This window comes from Lagenorhynchus albirostris, chromosome 18 (assembly GCF_949774975.1).
Source record: "Lagenorhynchus albirostris chromosome 18, mLagAlb1.1, whole genome shotgun sequence".
NCBI lineage: Eukaryota > Metazoa > Chordata > Mammalia > Artiodactyla > Delphinidae > Lagenorhynchus > Lagenorhynchus albirostris.
The window spans coordinates 7,775,515-7,798,835 of record NC_083112.1 but is presented as its reverse complement, the minus strand read 5'-3'; the positions used below and the strand labels follow the sequence as shown (position 1 = coordinate 7,798,835).

General features: G+C 44.9%; 1 protein-coding gene across 1 annotated transcript in view; it reads right to left on the bottom strand.

Annotated features, from left to right (window-relative positions):
• LOC132508994 (uncharacterized) overlaps positions 1–22,137 on the bottom strand; it is a 34,758-nt gene extending 12,621 nt beyond the window's left edge. Inside the window, 10 exon segments of the mRNA XM_060129543.1 lie at positions 9,892–10,057; positions 12,720–12,779; positions 14,070–14,115; positions 14,846–14,900; positions 16,210–16,249; positions 16,251–16,290; positions 16,711–16,817; positions 21,188–21,241; positions 21,243–21,290; positions 22,027–22,137. Coding sequence (XP_059985526.1) covers positions 9,892–10,057; positions 12,720–12,779; positions 14,070–14,115; positions 14,846–14,900; positions 16,210–16,249; positions 16,251–16,290; positions 16,711–16,817; positions 21,188–21,241; positions 21,243–21,290; positions 22,027–22,137 — 727 coding nt within the window.
• Positions 22,138–23,321: the final 1,184 nt, after the last annotated feature.

Below are 23,321 nucleotides of genomic sequence, written 5' to 3'. Positions count from 1 at the left end.
TTCAGAAGAATTGTCCACATGGTTTTCCAAAGAAGATGGCAGCCTCCCAGCCAAATCCCTTGTGAAAAAAGACCACCGTATTTTGTTTTGACCTTCAAGACGAGCCAGTACTGCCCTTCCCGGAAGGCCAGGGGAACTTTCACATCTTTCCACCTAATTTGTACAACTTTTGCAATGTTGAAATGTGCATAATTGGGAACTAGGGCTGGCTTTGCATTTTTGGAGTAAAGAGGAGTTTTTCAAAACCCAACGGTCACATAACTTTAAGCAATAAATGCTGCAGCAAACAGGGTTTTAAATTAGAACTGCTGGCTGAAAGGTCAACATTGCATTCTTGGCCAGTGACTTAATTTTCACTTTAATGCAATGAAAATAAACCTTTAGAAGGAAATGCCACCACTTTTCCCCCAAAGATTCTTAAAGCTCTTAGGCACATTCAGAAAGAGCTTCCCAGAACCGTCTTCTTTATATGCAGTAAAGGGGATAGGAATAGACTGGATAATAAATCTACAGGTAAGAATTTCTTTTTAATCTCGTGGTGTCCAGAGGTTTCAGTTTCTAACCACTGCCCTCCAGAGCGTCTTTTAAGCACAGCGAGGCTGACGACGCTGCTTTATCCTTATTTTACCTGTTGGGCAGGAACATCTTGTCTCTGGACTTAGACCCTGAGCCCCTTGGGGGCAGCAACAAGCCTCACATCTCTCTCTAGCCTTCTCTATGCATCTCCCATGGGGTTATGCTCTTGGGAGCGGCTCAAAGATATTTTCTGATCCAATGAGTCATGGGAGCTTTTCCTTGGCTACTAAGTCATCAAATGCCTAAATCAGGGACTGTCGTCCCGGGCTCATGGCTCTCTAAGGGCTGGCTGTTGGGCTTCAGGAGAGGCAGGAACTCCCCGGTTTTATGCCAAAATGCCCAGCGCTCTGTGTCTCCCCTGTTGGGGCTCCATGAATATGAGGAGTGGGTCCTCTGGCTGTCGGCAGGATGGCCACTTGGGAAGGATGAGGCTTGACTCTGCACGTGGGGAGAGCCGCGGTAGGAAGCCCATTTGGCTGTGGGTCCCCGCCGGTGTTCCAATCCAGCACCACCAGCAATGAAACTGACAGATAAGTGGACCCTCTCATGTGTATTTTCCACATGGCTCAGGACTTGCAGGGAGAGGGATGTGATTATCAGCCCCAAGACCTAGCACTGGGCCTGGCACACAGCAGGAGCTCATTAATATTCTTTGAATGAATAAGGGAATGAACGGACCCATGGTCACACCAGCAGAGAGAGAGGGCCGTGAAGAACTGGAACCAGGGCAGAAGAATTGGGAAGAGTGCAGTGGGACAGTGGGGTAAAGTTTTGCAATACAGTATACAAGTTAATAAGGACAGGCCTCAGCGGAGGCGGGGCGGCCATGGGCAATGGGAGGACCTGGCAGCCTGAGGCCACCAGAGGGGGCTGATGGGGAGGGGCACATAAAGCCTGAGGCCACACAGATGAGTGACCAGGAGATTGACGTCTGAGCCAGGCGGGGGAGCCAGCTTGCTAGCTGGGTGAAAGAAGCACGGGGAGGATGGTCTTGAAGGTGGAGGAGTAAAATCAGTGCTGGAAGAGCTGTACCAACAAATCCCAAGGGGCTCAGCAGGGGAGAGAGTCTTCTAGGGGGACAGTGGGTGAGAAAAGTGGTCCTGGAGGTGATGGGCTGGCCTGGGAGATGGGCTTTTTTTTTTCCCCAGCATTTTATTTCTTTATTTTTATTTAAAAAATTTTTATTGGAGTATGGTTTTTTAATATCTTTATTGGAGTATAATTGCTTTGCAATGTTGTGTTAGTTTCTGCTGTACAACAGAGTGAATTAGCTATATGTGTACATATATCCCCATGTCCCCTCCCTCTGGAGCCTCCCTCCCACCCTCCCTATCCCACCCCGCTAAGTCATCACAAAGCACCGAGCTGATCTCCCTGTGCTATGCGGCTGCTTCCCACTAGCTATCTATTTTAAGTTTGGTAGTGTATATATGTCCATGCTACTCTCTCACTTCGTCCCAGCTTACCCTTCCCTCTCCCCTTGTCCTCAAGTCCATTCTCTACATCTGGGTCTTTATTCCTGTCCTGCCCCTAGGTTCTTCAGAACCTTTTTTTTTTTCTTAGATTCCATATATATGCATTAGCATACGATATTTGTTTTTCTCTTTTTTTTTCTTTTATCCAACCATGTCATGGTATTGAAAGAACAAGAGATATTCCCAAAAGACTGCTTTAGAGAACAGAAACAAAATACCAGAAATACTAACAAATAAGGGCCGAATTATTCCCTTATATAGCCAATAATTCTTTGCAGAGCATATAACTTAACAAAAATAACATGTATTTTCTAATCCCCGGTGGACACTATGTTAATCTGATAATTATTTTGCCCCTAACTAGTCCACTGAAGTGTTTATGGAGGCTAAGATATTAAAATAATTTCATTGTGAACTTTTTTTTTTACATCTTTATTGGAGTATAATTGCTTTACAATGGTGTGTTAGTTTCTGCTTTATAACAAAGTGAATCAGTTATACATATACATATGTTCTCATATCTCTTCCCTCTTGCGTCTCCCTCCCTCCCACCCTCCCTATCCCACCCCTCCAGGCGGTCACAAAGCACCAAGCTGATCTCCCTGTGCTACGCGGCTGCTTCCCACTAGCTATCTATTTTACCTTTGGTAGTGTATATATCTCCATGCCTCTCTCTTGCTTTGTCACAGCTTACCCTTCCCCCTCCCCATATCCTCAAGTCCATTCTCTAGTAGGTCTGTGTCTTTATTCCTGTCTTACTCCTAGGTTCTTCATGACATTTTTTCCCCTTAAATTCCATATATATGTGTTAGCATACGGTATTTGTCTTTCTCTTTCTGACTTACTTCACTCTGTATGACAGACTCTAGGTCTATCCACCGCATTACAAATAGCTCAATTTCGTTTCTTTTTATGGCTGAGTAATATTCCATTGTATATATGTGCCACATCTTCTTTATCCATTCATCCGATGATGGACACTTAGGTTGTTTCCATCTGCCGGCTATTGTAAATAGAGCTGCAACGAACATTTCGGTACATGATTCTTTTTGAATTATGGTTTTCTCAGGGTATATGCCCAGTAGTGGGATTGCTGGGTCATATGGTAGTTCTATTTGTAGTTTTTTAAGGAACCTCCATACTGTTCTCCACAGTGGCTGTATCAATTTACATTCCCACCAGCAGTGCAAGAGGGTTCCCTTTTCTCCACACCCTCTCCAGCATTTATTGTTTCTAGATATTTTGATGATGGCCATTCTGACTGATGTGAGATGATATCTCATTGTAGTTTTGATTTGCATTTCTCTAATGATTAATGATGTTGAGAATTCTTTCACGTGTTTGTTGGCAGTCTGTATATCTTCTTTGGAGAAATGTCTATTTAGGTCTTCTGCCCATTTTTGAATTGGGTTGTTTGTTTGTTTGTTATTGAGCTGCATGAGCTGCTTATAAATCTTGAAGATTAATCCTTTGTCAGTTGCTTCATTTGCAAATATTTTCTCCCATTCTGAGGGTTGTCTTTTGGTCTTGTTTATGGTTTGCTTTGCTGTGCAAAAGCTTTGAAGTTTCATTAGGTCCCATTTGTTTATTTTTGTTTTTATTTCCATCTCTCTAGGAAAATTTCTTTCTCTAGGAACATATTGTTCTCAAGATTGCTTTGGCTATTCAGGGTCTTTTGTGTTTCCATACAAATTGTGAAAGTTTTTGTTCTAGTTCTGTGAAAAATGCCAGTGGTAGTTTGATAGGGATTGCATTGAATCTGTAGATTGCTTTGGGTAGTAGAGTCATTTTCACAATGTTGATTCTTCCAATCCAAGAATATGGTATTTCTCTCCATCTGTTTATATCACCTTTAATTTCTTTCATCAGTGTCTTATAGTTTTCTGCATACAGGTCTTTTGTCTCCCTAGGTAGGTTTATTCCTAGATATTTTATTCTTTTTGTTGCAATGGTAAATGGGAGTGTTTTCTTGACTTCACTTTCAGATTTTTCATCATTAGTGTATAGGAATGCCAGAGATTTCTGTGCATTAATTTGGTATCCTGCTACTTTACCAAATTCATTGATTAGCTCTAGGAGTTTTCTGGTAGCATCTCTAGGATTCTCTATGTAGAGTATCATGTCATCTGCAAACAGTGACAGCTTTACTTCTTCTTTTCCGATTTGAATTCCTTTTATTTCCTTTTCTACTCTGACTGCTGTGGCTAAAACTTCCAAAACTATGTTGAATAAGAGTGGTGAGAGTGGGCAACCTTGTCTGGTTCCTGATCTTAGTGGAAATGCTTTCAGTTTTTCACCATTGAGGACGATGTTGGCTGTGGGTTTGTCAAATATGGCCTTTATTATGTTGAGGAAAGTTCCCTCTATGCCTACATTCTGCAGGGTTTTTATCATAAACGGGTGTTGAATTTTGTCGAAAGCTTTCTCTGCATCTATTGTGATGATCATATGGTTTTTCTCCTTCAATTTGTTAATATGGTGTATCACGTTGATTGATTTGAGTATATTGAAGAATCCTTGCATTCCTGGAATAAACCCCACTTGATCATGGTGTATGATCCATTTAATGTGCTGTTGGATTCTGTTTGCTAGTATTTTGTTGAGGATTTTTGTATTTATGTTCATCAGTGATATTGGCCTGTAGTTTTCTTTCTTTGTGACATCTCTGTCTGGTTTTGGTTTCAGGGTGATGGTGGGCTCGTAGAATGAGTTTGGGAGTGTTCCTCCCTCTGCTATAGTTTGGAAGAGTTTGAGAAGGATAGGTGTTAGCTCTTCTCTAAATGTTTGATAGAAGTCGCCTGTGAAGCCTTCTGGTCCTGGGCTTTTGTTTGTTGGAAGATTTTTAATCATAGTTTCAATTTCAGTGCTTGTGATTGGTCTGTTCATATTTTCTATTTCTTCCTGATTCAGTCTGGGCAGGTTGTGCATTTCTAAGAATTTGTCCATTTCTTCCAGGTTGTCCATTTTATTGGCATAGAGCTGCTTGTAGTAATCTCTCATGATCTTTTGTATTTCTGCAGTGTCAGTTGTTACTTTTCCTTTTTCACTTCTAATTCTATTGATTTGAGTCTTCTCCCTTTTTTTCTTTATGAGTCTGACTAATGGTTTATCAATTTTGTTTATCTTCTCAAAGAACCAGCTTTTAGTTTTATTGATCTTTGCTATCATTTCCTTCATTTCTTTTTCATTTATTTCTGATCTGATCTTTATGATTTCTTTCCTTCTGCTAACTTTGGGGGTTTTTTTGTTCTTCTTTCTCTAATTGCTTTAGGTACAAGGTTAGGTTGTTTATTCGAGATGTTTCCTGTTTCGTAAGGTAGGATTGTATTGCTATAAACTTCCCTCTTAGAACTGCTTTTGCTGCATCCCATAGATTTTGGGTCGTCGTGTCTCCATTGTCATTTGTTTCTAGGTATTTTTTTATTTCTTCAGTGATCACTTCGCTATTAAGTCGTGTATTGTTTAGCCTCCATGTGTTTGTATTTTTTGCAGATCTTTTCCTGTAATTGATATCTAGTCTCATAGCATTGTGGTCGGAAAAGATACTTGATACAATTTCAATTTTCTTAAATTTACCAAGGCTTGATTTGTGACCCAAGATATGATCTATCCTGGAGAATGTTCCATGAGCACTTGAGAAAAATGTGTATTCTGTTGTTTTTGGATGGAATGTGCTATAAATATCAATTAAGTCCATCTTGTTTAATGTATCATTTAAAGCTTGTGTCTCCTTATTTATTTTCATTTTGGATGATGTGTCCATTGGTGAAAGTGGGGTGTTAAAGTCCCCTACTATGAATGTGTTACTGTCGATTTTGCCTTTTATGGCTGTTAGTACTTGCCTTATGTATTGAGGTGATCCTATGTTGGGTGCATAAATATTTACAATTGTTATATCTTCTTCTTGGATCGATCCCTTGATCATTATGTAGTGTCCTTCTTTGTCTTTTCTAATAGTCTTTATTTTAAAGTCTATTTTGTCTGATATGAGAATTATTACTCCAGCTTTCTTTTGGTTTCCATTTGCATGAAATATCTTTTTCCATGCCCTCACTTTCAGTCTGTATGTGTCTCTAGGTCCGAAGTGGGTCTCTTGTAGACAGCAAATATATGGGTCTTGTTTTTATATCCATTCAGCCAATCTGTGTCTTTTGGTGGGAGCATTTTAGTCCATTTACATTTAAGGTAATTATCGATATGTATGTTCCTATTACCATTTTCTTGTTTTGGGTTTGTTATTGTAGGTCTTTTCCTTCTCTTGTGTTTCTTGCCTAGAGAAGTTCCTTTAGCAGTTGTTGTAAAGCTGGTTTGGTGGTGCTGAACTCTCTCAGCTTTTGCTTGTCTGTAAAGGTTTTAATTTCTCCATCAAATCTGAATGAGATCCTTAATGGGTAGAGTAATTTGGTTGCAGGTTTTTCTCCTTCATCACTTTAAATATGTCCTGCCAGTCCCTTCTGGCTTGCAGAGTTTCTGCTGAAAGAGCAGCTGTTAACCTTATGGGGATTCCCTTGTATGTTATTTGTTGTTTTTCCCTTGCTGCTTTTAATATTTTTTCTTTGAATCTAAGTTTTGATAGTTTGATTAATATGTGTCTTGGCGTGTTTCTCCTTGGTTTTTACTTGTATAGGACTCTCTGTGTGCGCTTCCTGGACTTGATAGACTATGTCCTTTTCCATATTAGGGAAGTTTTCAACTATAATCTCTTCAAATATTTTCTCAGTCCCTTTCTTTTTCTCTTCTTCTGGGACCCCTATAATTCGAATGTTGGTGCATTTGATGTTGTCCCAGAAGTCTCTGAGACTGTCCTCAGTTCTTTTCATTCTTTTTTCTTTATTCTGCTCTGCAGTAGTTATTTCCACTGTTTTATCTTCCAGGTCACTTATCCATTCTTCTGCCTCAGTTATTCTGCTATTGATTCCTTCTAGAGAATTTTAAATTTCATTTATTGTGTTGTTCATCATTGTTTGCTCTTTAGTTCTTCTAGGTCCTTGTTAAATGTTTCTTGTATTTTTTCTATTCTATTTCCAAGATTTTGGATCATCTTTACTATCATTATTCTGAATTCTTTTTCAGGTAGACTTCCTATTTCCTCTTCATTTTTTAGGTCTGGTGGGTTTTTATCTTGCTCCTTCATCTGCTGTGCATTTTTCTGTCTTTTCATTTTGCTTATCTTACTTTGTTTGGGGTCTCCTTTTTGCAGGCTGCAGGTTCGTAGTTCCCGTTGTTTTTGGTGTCTGTCCCCAGTGGCTAAGGTTGGTTCAGTGGGTTGTGTAGGCTTCCTGGTGGAGGGGACTAGTGCCTGTGTTCTGGTGGATGAGGCTGGATCTTGTCTTTCTGGTGGGCAGGTCCACGTCTGGTGGTGTGTTTTGGGGGTGCCTGTGGACTTATTATGATTTTAGGCAGCCTTTCTGCTAATGGGTGGGGTTGTGTTCCTGTCTTGCTAGTTGTTTGGCATAGGATGTCCAGCACTGTAGTTTGCTGGTCATTGAGTGAAGCTGGGTGCTGGTGTTGAGATGGAGATCTCTGGGATATTTTCACCGTTTGATATTATGTGGAGCTGGGAGGTCTCTTGTGGACCAGTGTCCTGAGCTTGGCTCTCCCACCTCAGAGGCACAGCACTGACTCCTGGCTGCAGCACCACGAGCCTTTCATCCACACGGCTCAGAATAAAAGGGAGAAAAAGCAGAAAGAAAGAAAGAGAGAAAGAAAGAAAGAAAGGAGGGAGGGAGGGAGGGAGGAAGGAAGGAAGGAGGGAAGGAAGAAAAAAATAGAGAAAGATAAAGTAAAATAAAATAAAGTAAGGTAAAATATAATAAAGTTATTAAAATAAAAAAGTAATTATTAAGAGAAAAAAATTTAAAAAACAAACAAAAAAAACTGGATGGATAGAACCCTAGGACAAATGGTGGAAGAAAAGCTATACAGACAAAATCTCACACAGAAGCATCCGCATACACACTCACAAAAAGAGGAAAAGGGGAAAAAATCATAAATCTTGCTCTCAAAGTCCACCTCCTCAATTTGGGATGATTAGTTGTCTATTCAGGTATTCCACCGATGTAGGGACATCAAGTTGATTGTGGAGCTTTAATCCGCTGCTCTGAGGCTGCAGAGAGATAGTTCCCTTTCTCTTCTTTGTTCTCACAGCTCTCAGGGGCTCAGCTTTGGATTTGGCTCCGCCTCTGCGTGTAGGTCGCCGGAGGGCGTCTGTTCTTCGCTCAGACAGGACGGGGTTAAAGGAGCCGCTGATTGGGGGCTCTGGCTCACTCAGGCCGCGGGGAGGGAGGGGCATGGAGGGCGGGGCGGGCCTGCGGCGGCAGAGGCCAGCGTGACGTTGCGCCGGCGTGACGTTGCACCAGCCTGAGGCGCGCCGTGCGTCCTTCCGGGGAAGTCGTCCCTGGATCCCGGGACCCTGGCAGTGGCGGGCTGCACAGGCTCCCCGGAAGGGGGGTGTGGAGAGTGACCTGTGCTCGCACACAGGCTTCTTGGTGGCAGCAGCAGCAGCCTTAGCGTCTCCCGCCCGTCTCTGGGTTCCGCGCTTTTAGCCGCGCCCGTCTCTGGAGCTCCTTTAAGCAGCGCTCTGAATCCCCTCTCCTCGCGCACCAGGAAACAAAGAGGTAAGAAAAAGTCTCTTGCCTCTTCGGCAGCTCCAGACTTTTCCCCGGACTCCCTCCCGGCTAGCCGTGGCGCACTAGCCCCCTTCAGGCTGTGTTCACGCCGCCAACCCCAGTCCTCTCCCTGCGCTCCGACCGAAGCCCGAGCCTCAGCTCCCAGCCCCGCCCGCCCCGGCGGGGGAGCAGACAAGCCTCTCGGGCTGGTGAGTGCCGGTCGGCCCCGATCCTCTGTGCGGGAATCTCTCCGCTTTGCCCCCCGCACCCCTGTGGCTGTGCTCTCCTCCGCGGCTCCCAAGCTTCCCCCTTCCGCCACCTGCAGCCTCCGCCCGCGAAGGGGCTTCTAGTGTGCGGGAACCTTTCCTTCTTCACGGCTCCCTCCCACTGGTGCAGGCCCCGTCCCTATCCTTTTGTCTCTGTTTATTCATTTTTCTTTTGCCCTACCCAGGTACGTGGGAGGTTTCTTGCCTTTTGGGAGGTCTGAGGTCTTCTGCCAGCGTTCAGTAGGTGTTCTGTAGGAGTTGTTCCACGTGTAGATGTATTTCAGGTGTATCTGTGGGGAGGAAGGTGATCTCCGCGTCTTACTCTTCCGCCATCTTCCCGGAAGCCTCTGTTTTTCTCTTTCTGACTTACTTCATTCTGTATGACAGACTTTAGGTCCATCCACCTCACTACAGATAACTCAATTTCGTTTCTTTTTATACCTGAGTAATATTCCATTGTGTATATGTGCCACATCTTCTTTATGCATTCATCTGTTGATGGACATTTAGGGTGCTTCAATGTCCTGGCTATTGTAAATAGAGCTGCAATGAATATTGTAGTACATGCCTCTTTTTGAATTATGGTTTTCTCAGGGTATATGCCCAGTAGTGGGATTGCTGGGTCATACGGTAGTTCTGTTTTTATTTTTTTAAGGAACTCCATACTGTTCTCCATAGTGTATTGGAGTATAGTTGATTTACAATGTTGTGTTAGTTTCAGGTGAATGTGAGATGGGCTTTGATGGATGGGTGCCTGGAGATGTGGATTGAGCTAGTTGAACTCTCAAGCTCCGCCCCCCCACCCCCCCAGCTCTGGCAATCTCCATCTGACAAGTTATGCCTGAAACTAGGCCAATCCCTTATAACCGGGAAGCAGTCCAGAACTGAGTTTCCTTTAGACAACATGCCAGGAGTCAGAGGCTGCGGGCCTGGGCACAGTGGCTGTGGAGGCCGCCCTGCCCCTACGTTCTCCATATTCTGTGCCATCACAGGGGCTGGGGGTATTCAGCTTGCAGTGCATGTGCCCTGAGATGACATTCCAAATGATAATCTCCCCGTCATAGCTGGAGGTGGCAAGGAGAATAGGCGGGCATTGAGCTACACAGAGGATGTCCTCCTTTTGCCCCTGGTTCTGGGAAAGAGAGAGAGAGAGAGACAGAGAGGGACAGAGTAAGAAATCCAGTCCCCAGTCACCCACAGCTCGCTCCCCTTCATTGGATGCCTAAGACAGAGGAGACAGAGGGGCCCCTCCTGTGGCTGCCCCCCATTAAGGACTCTTGCGGAACCTGGTGGCCCGGCCCAGTCCTGGGGGTCAGGGGCATCCCTCCAGGTAGGAGTCTGCTTGCAGGTCAGCCAGAGAGGTGCTGCGTCTCCTTGGGTCAGTTTTATCACCTTCCCCAGGGAGGTGTTACTCCTAGCAGCTTCCTTACCTCCCCATAATGCTGGCAAGGAGGTTATTCACAAGGAACCCTCTTCGGGGCTGAAATCTTGATGGTAATGTGACAATGGAACCCAAGCACTGGCCAAGGGGGTCTGGCCTCCCAAGAGCCCCAGGTCTAAATTCCGGGGTGTGGAGTCCCTCAACTCAATTCCTCCAGGGCTCCCGTCTGCCCCGCACTGTGGCTTACAAGTGCTGTTAGGAATTGGAATTGCCTATTCTCCTTGAAAGGAGGATTTATGTATATGGATCCTTAAGAAAGATAAGAAACGAAATGAAAATGTTTTTGTTTTTGAGACCAGTGCTGCAGAGTTCAAAGAGTCCCTGGCCATTATCCTTTCAACTTTCTCACCGGGGTACAGTTTCTTTGTGAAAAGAATTGGTTTTTCCCAGGGCTGTAAAGATCTTTCTCCCTTGCCCTCAGGTACTTCCTACAGAGAGTCCCTTGAGGACCTATCCGTGGTCACCTAAGAAGCCCCTTCTGCTTGAAAGCAGCTGGGAGGACGGTGGGTAGGACAGTTGGAAAAGAGCAGGTCAGTGGCCCTCTCCTCCCCACGATCTTCTGTCTCCAAATCTTGCCTCCTTCTGAAATCTGTGAGTGCTGGTGTCTGGGCTTCTCCTTCCCTGGCCCCACTGCCTGCGGAATGAAGTTTACGTGCCTTGGCACGGCTTTCAGGTTCTGATTAGCTTTCCAAGCTCACTTCCCTCCTGTACCTGGTCCTCCAGCCCCTCAAAATATTCATAGTCCTTCCAAACAACATGCTTCTCAGGCTTCCAGACTTGGTTCACGCTCTCCTCCTTTCCCCTCATCTAGACTGCCTTTCCCTACCTTGGCCTCCCAGAAAAATCCTAGTAATCTTTTAATATCCTGTACAATGTTAGAGCAAAAGTTAGTAGTTCCCACCTCTGGGTTTCTCCAGCATTTTATATTATTATTAAAACATTATTACATTAACTAATACATTATTATATCATCTGTTGCATCGTATGATGATTACTTCCTTAGTTTATCTCCTTGCCAGTCTGTGAGATTCTGGGCCGGGAATCACATTTTATTCATGTTTGTATTTTCTGTGCCTACCCACTAAGGATGGCACTATGTCAGTGCTTGATAAATAGGGGGTTGAAAGAATTGATAAGTGACTGAAAAAACATTTGAATGAACTAACACTTCACTGACTCTTGCATGACTTCTGCCCTTGCAATGGCCATGGCTTTCCTGGGGACATTTTCTGCAAATTCTGTTCTTTCACTCAACAGTCACTCATCCAGGGCTTCCCTGGTAGCGCAGTGGTTGACAGTCCGCCTGCCGATGCAGGGGACATGGGTTCGTGCCCCAGTCTGCGGAGCGGCTGGGCCCGTGAGCCATGGCCACTGAGCCTGCGTGTCCGGAGCCTGTGCTCTGCAACAGGAGAGGCCGCAACAGTGAGAGGCCCGCGTACCGCAAAAAAACCAAAAAAAAAACCAAAAAAACAATCACTCATCTGCAAACTCCATGAAGGTAGGGATCGTGTGATGACCACTTTGCTCGTCACTGATGTTCAGTGAACAGCACAGGCTGGGCCCACATTTGACACATGCTGGTTGAATGGAAGCGTCTTAGTTGGGCAGCTACTATAAACCAGGCCCTGAGCTACATCCCGGGAATACAGTGGAGAAAACAGACAAGGTCTGTCTTCATTGAGTTTGTATTCTAGTGACTTGTGGCTTTTGGAATATTTGCAGAGGCATAAGGTATGGCTAGGTGGTGGGAAATGGTTGTGCACAGTGACCTTCCTTTCTTACTGCTTGTCTTCATGGCTTGACATCCAGACAGTTTTGAGGGAGATCATTCAACCCTGGGAAGCTGTAGAAAGTTGGGGGCTAATAAGAATCGCAAGAAGTCCCCTGGTTATGAGCCCCTAACAAGCCACAGGGCAGCAGGAATGTCATCTGCCAGGTTCTCTGGCCACCCAAGGATGGCAGAGTGAATACATACAGTTTTGCATGCCAAGCAGAAGCAGGAAGTGGATGCTTCTTTGAAGAAAGTCACATGCGTCACATCCTGGGCTGCCATTCCTACACTACAGGGCTCCAGGCTGAGCTCAAGGAGAACTGTGGGGATTTCCTCCTCGGCCTCCTGCCCCAGCCTGAACAAAGGCCATCACTCTTCCTGGAGCAGAGGCAGCTGCCTGGAGCTCAGTGCTCCTTACTCTACCTGGACCCCAATCATGAATCCCCCCACAGCAGAGGCTCTTGAGATGCTGTGACCACCCTAGGCAGGCCCAGAAGAATAGGGGTGAGCCCCAGGAGTGAAGGACATCCCCATCAAGTGTCACTGTTTGGGTGGAGAGTCGGACAGGGGACCAGGGCTCACCACGTCATCCTGCCAGTGTGGCTGTGGCTTCCGGAAGTGGTGAAAGTCACCAGGTGTGTCCTGTATCCAAAGCCAAACGGGAGACGTTGTACAAGCAGTAAAATGAGCTGCCAACACACTCAGGATTTCAGAGAGAGGCGCTGGTACATTTTACAGCCCTACCCCTCACCCCATCCGTGATGCAGATTTTTGAAATGTCAAAGCAAATTCCCCGAGTGCCGGTGGGGATAAACAGCAATCCACTCCTGACGTTTGGGTGATTGCGTTTCAGCAAATCATATGCCAACTGACAAGCTCTTCTCGGATGGTCTGCATAGTTTCGCCTCTGTAATAAGACCCGTAGCGATGCATGAGCTAAAACAAAAGCCGTCAGCCCAGGAACCTGTAATACCAAAGGACAAATTCAACGCCAAGACCTCTCAGGCAGTCATGTCTCAAATCATCTGAGGGTGCTAGGCTTAGGCTCTGACATACAGCATACTTTCAAATGAATAAAGAACTTACCATGTTTAAAGGCTTTGGAAATCCAGGACCACCCCGCAGAGCAAGCAGGGGACATAAAATGCCACAGGTAGATTTAAAACGTAGTTGTAGTCAGCATTTTCATCTTCCCTTGTCTCTTAATCCCTTTCCCCATCTCTAAGCCGTAAAAAAAGATTTTTTTTTTTCCACAGAGATGCTTATGGATGGCATTTCATCTCCTCTTCCCATTTAGAGAGGGACTACGGCATAAAGACAAGGTGGGAGGAAAATCCAGTAAGTGAAATATTTCTCTAAGTTCTGTGAGATGCTCTAGAAAATTAATATAACCCAAGGAGGGCGTTGTTGGAACCTCTGATCTATAGCCAGTTGGACAGGACTTGCAAATGGTGTCTGCGGGGCAGGGCAGAGGGGAGGGGGGCAGGAGTCTTGTGTCTTGTAGGACTGAACCCTGATCCCGTGGAATCTGATGCTCTCTCCAGGTAGATAGAGTCAGAATTGAGTGGAATTGTAGGGTACCAGCTGGTGTCGGAGAATTGCTTGTTGGTGTGGGAAAAACCTCCACGTGTCGGAATTGGGTACAGAGTCATTACACTTCTTCCCATAGAAAAGAATTTAAAAAACTGAAACAAATACTAAAAAGGTTTTTTAAAGGGAGGGAGGAAAGAAAGATCGGAGGGAAAGGGGGAGAGAGGGAAGGAGGAAACTCTTTTGCCCATATCATTGCTTAGCTTATACCAGATAGAGGTATAAAGAATTTCTCCAAAATCTGTTTTTAGTGAGAAAAGAATCAACGGCATGGGGGTGGGGAGAAGCATGTCAGTCTGAAGCAGGGTTTTGAAATATCATAATTTTGTACATTTCACTTACAAAGTACACATTTATTCTTCTATCCCATCCAACAGCTATGATACACCTAGAACAGTAACAGACTATTACATTTTAGCTTTTTACATTTACTTTAGCTTATCATCTGTTTAATTTTTGCATAGAATCAGTACTGTGGCCTCATTTTGCTGTGTCGGTGTGATAAATGAAGAGAACAAGAAAATCACCGCTTCTGTTTTTTAGGAAGAGCAAGATAAAATGTGATTTGATAAACTAGGCTCAGTTTTTTAAGTGGTTCTTAAAGGATTAGGGAACAGAAACAGGATACCCTGGTTTGTTTTCATGGTCTGCTCAGAGCAGCTTGCCTTCCGGAGGATTATTTGATCCCGAGAGCATGGCTGAACCACGGAGGCAAGGGCACAAGCAGAAATTGATCAAGGATTGTTTTTAACATTTTCATGTTCAGGAGAGAATTTATTGGATTTTTATTCTTTGACTTACGGCTGCTGAATTTAACTACCCTAGCTTGTGATTTATCCCTTAATAAAGCATTCGGTGGAGAGATACCCTGTTTCCTATGTCTACCTCTAAACCATTATCAAAATGTGCAGAGAATTGTTTCCAATATTCTGGAAGAGGCTAGTTGCCTAAATTACCATCAGGGAGCAACCACAATTTGGGGAATTCTTTGACACATTTGCTTCCGGAAAATTCCCTTTAGTATCTTGGTGTCCTCCTCCAGGACAAAGTTTGTATCAAAAAATATGTCCCACTAAATCTCCAAGATGACCCTCATATTCAAGCTGACTAGAACTCACTTATTTTGGCTTAACTTCAAGTAGGTATAATCATAGACTTCACTTTGCTTTTCATCTAGAAAGATAATGTTATCAACTTAGAGTAAGCATTTTTCTTTATTAGTTCTTGAGTCAGTTTACATATATTGACTTAACCCAACTGATGACTGGGGAAACTTCAGCACTTACTTTTTAGTTTTCAGACCACAGTTAGGTGTCTTTCAAGCCATCAAAACACAGCTGATGCCACTCTCACTGCCCTAAAAGGCTGATGAAGCCCTCGCTCAGCTATGGGAAGAGGCTCACCTTCTTCCTGACAGGACCCTGCACAGTTCCTGGCCCGTACTGACTGAGTGAATGAGCAAAAGAATGCATGAGATCAAAGGCAGAACTAGGAATCACACACTCATTACTCTGCGTAATTTTTTTTTTTTGGCAGAGCCGTTAGGCGTGCGGGATCTTAGTTACCAGACCAGGGATCCAACCCGTGCCCCCTGCAGTGGAAGCACGGAGTCTTAACCACTGGACCACCAGGGAAGTCCCTACTCTGAGTAATTTGTTTTTTAAGTAGTTATGTATTCATTATTTTATTTATTTATTTTTGGCTGTGTTGGGTCTTCGTTTCTGCACGAGGGCCTTCTCTAGTTGTGGCAAGCGGGGGCCACTCTTCATCGCGGTGCGCGGGCCTCTCACTATCGTGGCCTCTCCTGTTGCGGAGCACAGGCTCCAGACGCGCAGGCTCAGTAGTTGTGGCACACGGGCCTAGTTGCTTCGCGGCATGTGGGATCCTCCCACGCCAGGGCTCGAACCTGTGTCCCCTGCATTGGCAGGCAGACTCCCAACCACCGCGCCACCAGGGAAGCCCACCTACTCTGAGTAATTTTTATCTTATTTACTTGGACTTCATTTGTATTGATAGTTGAAGAAAGTTTGCCTCTGATCTTCTCCATAGTTTCACAGGCCAGAACTGCGGAAATTTTACCAAGAACAGACACAGCACATGAACAAATGGAATAAGCAGCCTTGAAAAAAATCACAATGACACACAAAAGAGAGTAGCTTTTAGTTTATCTAGACTTTGTGATGTTTGACTTATGTGATTTTTAAAATGTTTTCAAAAGCTAAACTCTTTTAAGAAATGAGGCCTATACCACGCAGTGAGGGAACAAATGCATGGGCTGTAGATGGGAGAACAAACATGTATATAATGTGTGTCCTTCCTACATAGAAGTTTAGAGTCACTGGCAATGAAATGCCAGAGAAAAAGGATGTAGGACTGTTACATGCATCCTAGATTTTATCTCCTTTGATTTCTTCTACACTTACTACAAATGCCTAATCTTGCATTATTATTTTATGGGGACCTTTGGTGGGAGGTGACTCACCATGTTTCAAGGTGTGAAGACAAGGTCCGTTGTTGTAGCTCCCATATTTTCAGACAGCCATCTCTGCCCCCAGTAACTAGACTAGGAAACAGAGACCCTCGTCACGACTGCATGTCAGGGGTCATCCTGCCTAACGGTAAAAGATTCTGGCGGGACTTCCATGGTGGCACAGTGGTTAAGAATCTGCCTGCCAATGCAGGGGACACGGGTTCGAGCCCTGATCGGGGAAGATCCCACGTGCCGCAGAGCAACTAAGCCCGTGCGCCACAACTACTGAGCCCGCGTGCCACAACTACTGAAGCTCACACACCTAGAGCCCACGCTCCGCAACAAGAGAAGCCACCACAATGAGAAGCCCGCACACCACAACGAGGAGAAGCCCTTGCTCGCCACAACTAGAGAAGGCCCGCGCACAGCAACGAAGACCCAATGCATCCAAAAATAAATAAATAAAATAAATAAATAAAATTTAAAAAAAAAGATTCTGGAGAAGGCACATACCGTCTTCCACTGGAGTCAAAGGTCAGACAACGGATTCCAGCATTGCCATGAGCCTCAATAAAATCGGACAACAGTATTCCTGTTTCAAAGTCCCATACTTTCACCACCTGTATCAGGAAGTTGGAAAAAGTAGCCTGGAGACACTGGCCATCAAATTAAAGAGAATTTGCATTTAGAGGTCTAGTGTCATAGATATGAAAGATGAAAGTTTACCCCCAAAGTTTCCATACTTTGAATACAAGTTGGTTACCTGAGTGTATTCATTAGCTAGGGCTGCAATAAGAAAATACCATAGACTGGGGAGCTCAAACAACAGACATTTATTTTCTCACAGTTCTGGAGGCTGGACGTCCACGATCAAGTTGCCAGCAGGGTTTGGTCTCTTCTGAGGCGTCTCTCCTTGGCTTGTGGATGGCCGCCTTCTCACCGTGTCCTCACAAGCTCTTTCCTCTGTGCCTGTGCAACCCAGCATCTCTTTATGTGTCTACATTTCCTCTGGCTCTAACAAGACCAGTCAGACTGGATTAGGGCCCACCCTAACAGCTTCATTTTAAGTTGATGACCTCTTTAAAGACTCCATCTCCAAATACAGACACATTCTGAGGTACTGGGCGTTAGGACTTCAACACATGAATTTGGGGGAAACACAATTCAGTCTATAGCACTCTCTGAGAAGACTAGAAAATTTAGAAATATTGGATGAAAATCTCCTGGCCACCTAGACTCAGAGAAGATAGGTGTGGATTGAATTTTGAGCAGCAAAATTTATTCACCATCAAAGCGAAGCTGAATGGATAGATGACCCATTTTCTGGGGAGGCTATTTAAACCCTCAGCTTTAAGACTTCACTCAATCCAACTCGTTCCAGTCTTGTAGTTACTTTCTTTTAGCTCCAACCTTTGAGCAGCTTTTGAATGAGAATCATCTTTAAAGGGACGTGAATAGCATCTGTCATGACTGGTTGGGGTAGGTGCCCCCTGCCCCCCCAGGAAGGACGTCCTCTGGGGCAGACTTTCTGGATCCTGCACCCAGAGGCAGTGACAGTGTCAGAGGAGAAACGCTTGAGGACAGCACTCTTTCTCAGGACTATTGAACGGTCCTTCTAGCCTGCCACTTTGTAAAAAAGGCTGCCCCATTGACATTAGAGAAACTTCTGGGTCTCCAAGCCAAAAACCAGACAGCACTGTTGTTGACTGCAAGTTGCTGAGATCAGTAGGGTACACTTTGCTTCCTTTCCTCTGTCCTTCTATAAGGCCAGCGTTCCCAGGGGTGTGTACAGCTCAGGGGCGTTCATCTGTTCTTTTGAGTATTTCAATAAATGCTTAGTGTTACTTTAGTGGTTTTAATCTTTACTTTACTTTAGCGGTTTCAATCTTTGCAAATATCCCAGAGTTCCATAACATGCAGTGATTTGTGATATGGTTGAGATCCAGAATTGATTTAAGTACCTGATGGCGTGGACGAATGAGCAGACAGAGCATGAGCTGGGCGGACAACAAAGGATCAACACCCGAGGGAGGATCTGCCTTGCTGCTGTGTGATTAAACACAGCTTTTTTTAAAAAATTTTTTTTTTATTTCCCCAAGAAAGCCACTTGCTACTGCTGGTAATGGAAGTGAAAAGATTGAAGACTGAAGTCAGCAAGGGAAACATCTCTGAAAATGACTTTAGGGTTCTATGTACAGAATCAAGAAAAGTCTAGAGGTGCTGTGTATACTTTTCAGGTGTACCTACCTCACTTACATTTTGTGGAGGGAATTTCATGCCATAGCAGGGCTCCTTTAAGAATTTCACTGTCCCAGGGACTTCCCTGGAGGTCCAGTGGTTAAGACTCCGTGCTCCCAATGCAGGGGGCCCGGGTTCTATCCCTGGTTAGGGAACTAGATCCCGCATGCCGCAACTAAGACCCAGCGGAGCCAAATAAATAAATAAATATTAAAAAAAAAGAATTTCACTGCCCCATGTTGTTCTTCCTTTTGGAGATCCCATCTATTTAAATATATTAAAATGCAACCATGTCCCCAATTAAATATAATACAATTTTGCTAGCAAATTTTAAAATAATTTAAAGAATACAGTTTTAAGCTCAGTTGATAAAAAATTGTTATTCTTATAAACTTTGGTATTACATATAACTATGTGTGTGTTAAGTTGCAGCTCATAAGTAATGTGCTGTAAACATTTAATCGAGCATTTATTAATTTTCATTTTACAGTTTACAAGGATTTTCAGAGGCAAGGTCGGTGGTCCCTAGCACTCTGCTTATACAACTGAATGAACACAGTGTGGTATAGTGGTATTCGTAAATTCAGGCTTCATCGAGATCTTGGACTATATTCTCTCCTCCACAAATATCAAGTGTAATGTGGTTTGGATGTCATGAATTGTGACGGTCGGCATGATGATGATCCAGAGATTTCACACAGCAACAGATCTGCAAGGTGAGCGAACACTCAAATCAATAATTTAATTCAGTAAGTATTGGAGAGTTTATTACCAGCATGTGCCTAATACAGTATAATAGCTGTGAGGGTGTTTATATCTCAATTCAACACCTACCTACCACCCACCGCTGGGGGAGACGTGCATATCAAAATAATGCTATTGAGGGAGACAGACTGTGTTACCATGGAATTAGGAGCCCAGATGCTAACGGAGCCATTCATTCTGCCTGGGTGTGGGAGGGGATCTAGGATGCTTTCTTAGAGGAGCTGGTATCTGAGTTGTGCCTTAAAGAATAAGAACGGTTTTGAGAGATCAGGAAGGAAAGAAGAGGGAAACATAGATGCTCTGATCCCTGCTCTCAAGTGCCTGCAGAAATTGTTTAGAGGCGAGGCTCACACAGGTGAAACAGAGCAGGGCAGGTGAGAACGCACCCCAGCAGCCATGGGAGGCACTAACTGAGTCATCAGGAAGTGGGAGGTGCCTGGATGAGTCAGGGCAGTGAAGGCAAGTGTTTCCTGGCAGAGAGAGGACTTGAGTTTGACCTTGAAGGATTGCTCAGGTGTGTGTAAGAAAAGAGGAGGAATGGGGAGGGGGAAGGGTAAGCTGTGACAAAGCGAGAGAGTGGCATGGACATATATACACTACCAAACATAAAATAGATAGCTAGTGGGAAGCAGCCGCATAGCACAGGGAGATCAGCTCGGTGCTTTGTGACCACCTAGAGGGGTGGGATAGGGAGAGTGGGAGGGAGGGAGATGCAAGAGGGAAGAGATATGGGAACATATGTATATGTATAACTGATTCACTTTGTTATAAAGCAGAAACTAACACACCATTGTAAAGCAATTATACTCCAATAAAGATGTGAAAAAAAAAAAAGAAAAAAGAAAAGAGGAGGAAGCAGGAAATTCTGGGGTGGAGATGAGAAAAGGTTGCACAGAGCCAGGGGCAGGAACGTGCAGGATGCTGAGTAGGTGAAGAGGTTGGCTTCCTTGGACTCAGAGGTGACTCTGATAAATTTGGAGGATAAATGCTTCTTTACAAGTTTGAACCCAAACTATGCAGGAACCCGCCTTCTTTGAGATGAATTGAGACTGAGTCATCATAAAAAATTTTTGATCTACTTCTTTTGGTATTTAACCATGGGTGACCGCTAATTTCTGGAGCAGAAGCTAGACAAGAACAGATGCAAAGACAGTCGAGCGTCACTGGGAGTGCAGCTCAAGTAAGTGTGCACGTGAAGAGGACGTGTCTGGGCTGTGATGTCCCCGGTGCTGTAAATCCTAAAGACAGGGTGTGTCAGGCTCTGGCAGGAAAAAGGAAAGAGGGCGCGGCCACATGGCCCAGGACACTCACTTGCGATGCTGGAACCTAGGCCACTGATGCAGGGAGTAACTGAACTGAATATTAGAAGCTTTCAGAACTTTTCAGCATCGTGGGTGTATTTGGGATGTGCCCTCCCGTTACCACAAGGACAGGAGAACATGAGTTATGGGATGTGCGTGTTTCCCTGCTCTAGTTCCTTATTCAAGGAGCAGTGATTACTGATTATGGTCCCTCCTGTGGACTAGACACTGTGCCGGTCCTCTAGGCTGGGGCCAGCATGGTCCTCACGAGCCCCGGTGAGAGGGAAGTGGACGTGGCATGCTCTGAACCCTCCTTCCTGGATTAGAGTTACAGTGGATTAGGGTCGTTGAATTGATCATCCTACACCACACAAGAAAATCGCCTTGAAATAATACCTTTCCACAGGACCAGACGGTCCTTCCAAATTACTCACACCACAAGCCCCCGCAGAATCTGTGAGCTCTTCCATGTGGCGTTCATATGAGAGTGTCCGAACACTACTAGGTGATCAGCAAAGTAGAACTGAACCACCCATTCTCTACTTCCAGGGACAGAAGGTCCCCAGAACACTCTGCTCCCCACCGAGGTGAAGACAGTGGGACCACACTGTGGTCCCAAATACATCATTGTATACATCATTGTAGCAAATACATCATTGCTAAAGAGACCAAGATTTGACACTTACAGATGCTTCCGAGTAGCTGACCACCTGCCTGAAGGTGGGGTTGTGCTGGCAGCACAACCATGGGCTCTTTGTGGGAAGCCACTGGGTGAGGCTCAAGACCTTGCTTGTGAAAAACAGAGAGAGAGAGAGAGAGAATGAAAACCCAAACTGAGTATGTGACACGCATACCCAGGATGAGGCATCGATTGCTTTATTAAAGAATGGTTAAGAGGGTAGTCTTGAGTTCAAATGATGGGTCTGTGACCTTGGGCAAGTCACTTAGCTGCTCAAAACTGTAATTTTCTTATCTGTTAAATGGGGATAATGGTATCTACTTTAAAGCATTGTTTTGAGGATTAGATGAGAAAACATATATACAGTGGTACCTCCATATCTATGGGGGATTGGTTTGAGGAACCCCTAGAATACCAAAATCCACGGATGCTCCAGTCCCTTATATAAAATGGCATAGTATTTGCATATAACCTATGCACATCCTTTCATCTACATCTCCAGATTACTTATAACATCCACTACAATTTAAGTGCTATGTATATAGTTGCCAGTATGTGGCAAATTCAACTTCAGCTTTTTGGAAACTTCTGGAATCAAAAATAATTTTTTTTCCATCCATGGTTGGTTGAATGTGCTGATGCAGAACCCATGGATAGGGAGGGCTGATGTAGTGTCCTTAGCACAGAACCTCACATAACTTAATGGACGTGCAATGAAGAGTAGCCACTAACCGTGAAAACTGATACCACGTCTCCTTGTTGGGGTAGGAGGAGTGTGATTTCGTGAGATTGCAGAGTGGACCTTCTTCCCTATTAATGTCTATCTTCCCCCCAACAAACACAAACCGTATCATCCCATTCTGAATGGCAATGCTCAAGCCTGAATGGCAGCGCTTCTCCTTCACAGCAGGGACGAGGCCAGGCCAGGTCCTGGGGGGGGGGGGCGCCCTGCAGCATGCCTCCTATGAGTACCCAGGTGCAAAGACCCACCTGTGCCCTTGGACTTTGTCCCCTGAGCCACGTCTGGGAGGTCAGCACACAGAACGGACAGCCCTTGGAGTGAAGCCACCCAAGTCCTTCGAACTCACTTCCTCATCTGTAAAATGGAATCCTTTATGGAAATTTTGTGAAGAGGAAGTGTGAGAAAGGATGTAGAATGTCTGGAGGAGGCTGGCATGCAGTAGGCACCGACTAACCGAATGTTGGTGGTCAGGCTTCGCTCTCTGTAGTGCCCTGCGACGGTCAGCCATAAGCCTGGGCCACTAGTAGACATCTGGGAGCTCTGAAACCTCAGACTGAGTGCCGGAAGATTCTTGGTGTGGGTGAATCCTCTTCAAGGAAGAACAGGACTTGGCATGAGGACGATTAGAACTTTCGGGACCACAGTCTGCCCACTTCACAGATGAGGAAACAGCAGGAGGCTGAGGAGGGTCGGCTCACTTGGTCAAGATCACGGGCTCCCGAGTGACAGAGCGGGGATCGGCAGACGGTATCCGGCACCTAAGTGCTGGCGCTAGAAATGCAGCTGTTTTTTCCATGAGGTGGAATTTCAGATACTTGGGTCCAAAAAAGAAAGAAAATGAATCCAACGGGCTGTTTGTCCTACACGGCGATATCACGTAGAACAAAGAGAAGTTTGATTGACTGACGTTCCCGGTTTTCAGCTGGCTGCTTTGGCATCTTGAGTGAGGAGCCTGCCTCCAGGCCTGGTTGTAATGATGTCCTGGCAGTGCCCCTGCGTGTCCCTGGGTGGCTGCCCTGCTTGGGGGATGGGGTCTTGGATGTGAGCACCACTGCAGCTGACGGACTGCAAGTAGGCTGGTGCCTTAGGACTGAATAAGCAGACCCTGGGGCTTCTAGGACAATTTCCTACTGGTAGAAAGGTAACACACATCCTTCTTATCAGTCACTTGTACCACAATGGGAATCCATTTACATGTTAATTTCTTCTCAGTTCATGAGCTAACATTACTGAGAGAAAGAGGGTTTTGATGAGGGGAGGACAGAGGGAATTCTGGAGCCTGGGAAGAGTGATCTCAGTTGGGATGCTATGGAGGGACCCTGACAAGGTCAGTGAAAGGAAAAGGTAGGGAGAAGCTCTTCATAGTGATGTCCCCCAAATAAAAACAGCTACAATAAAT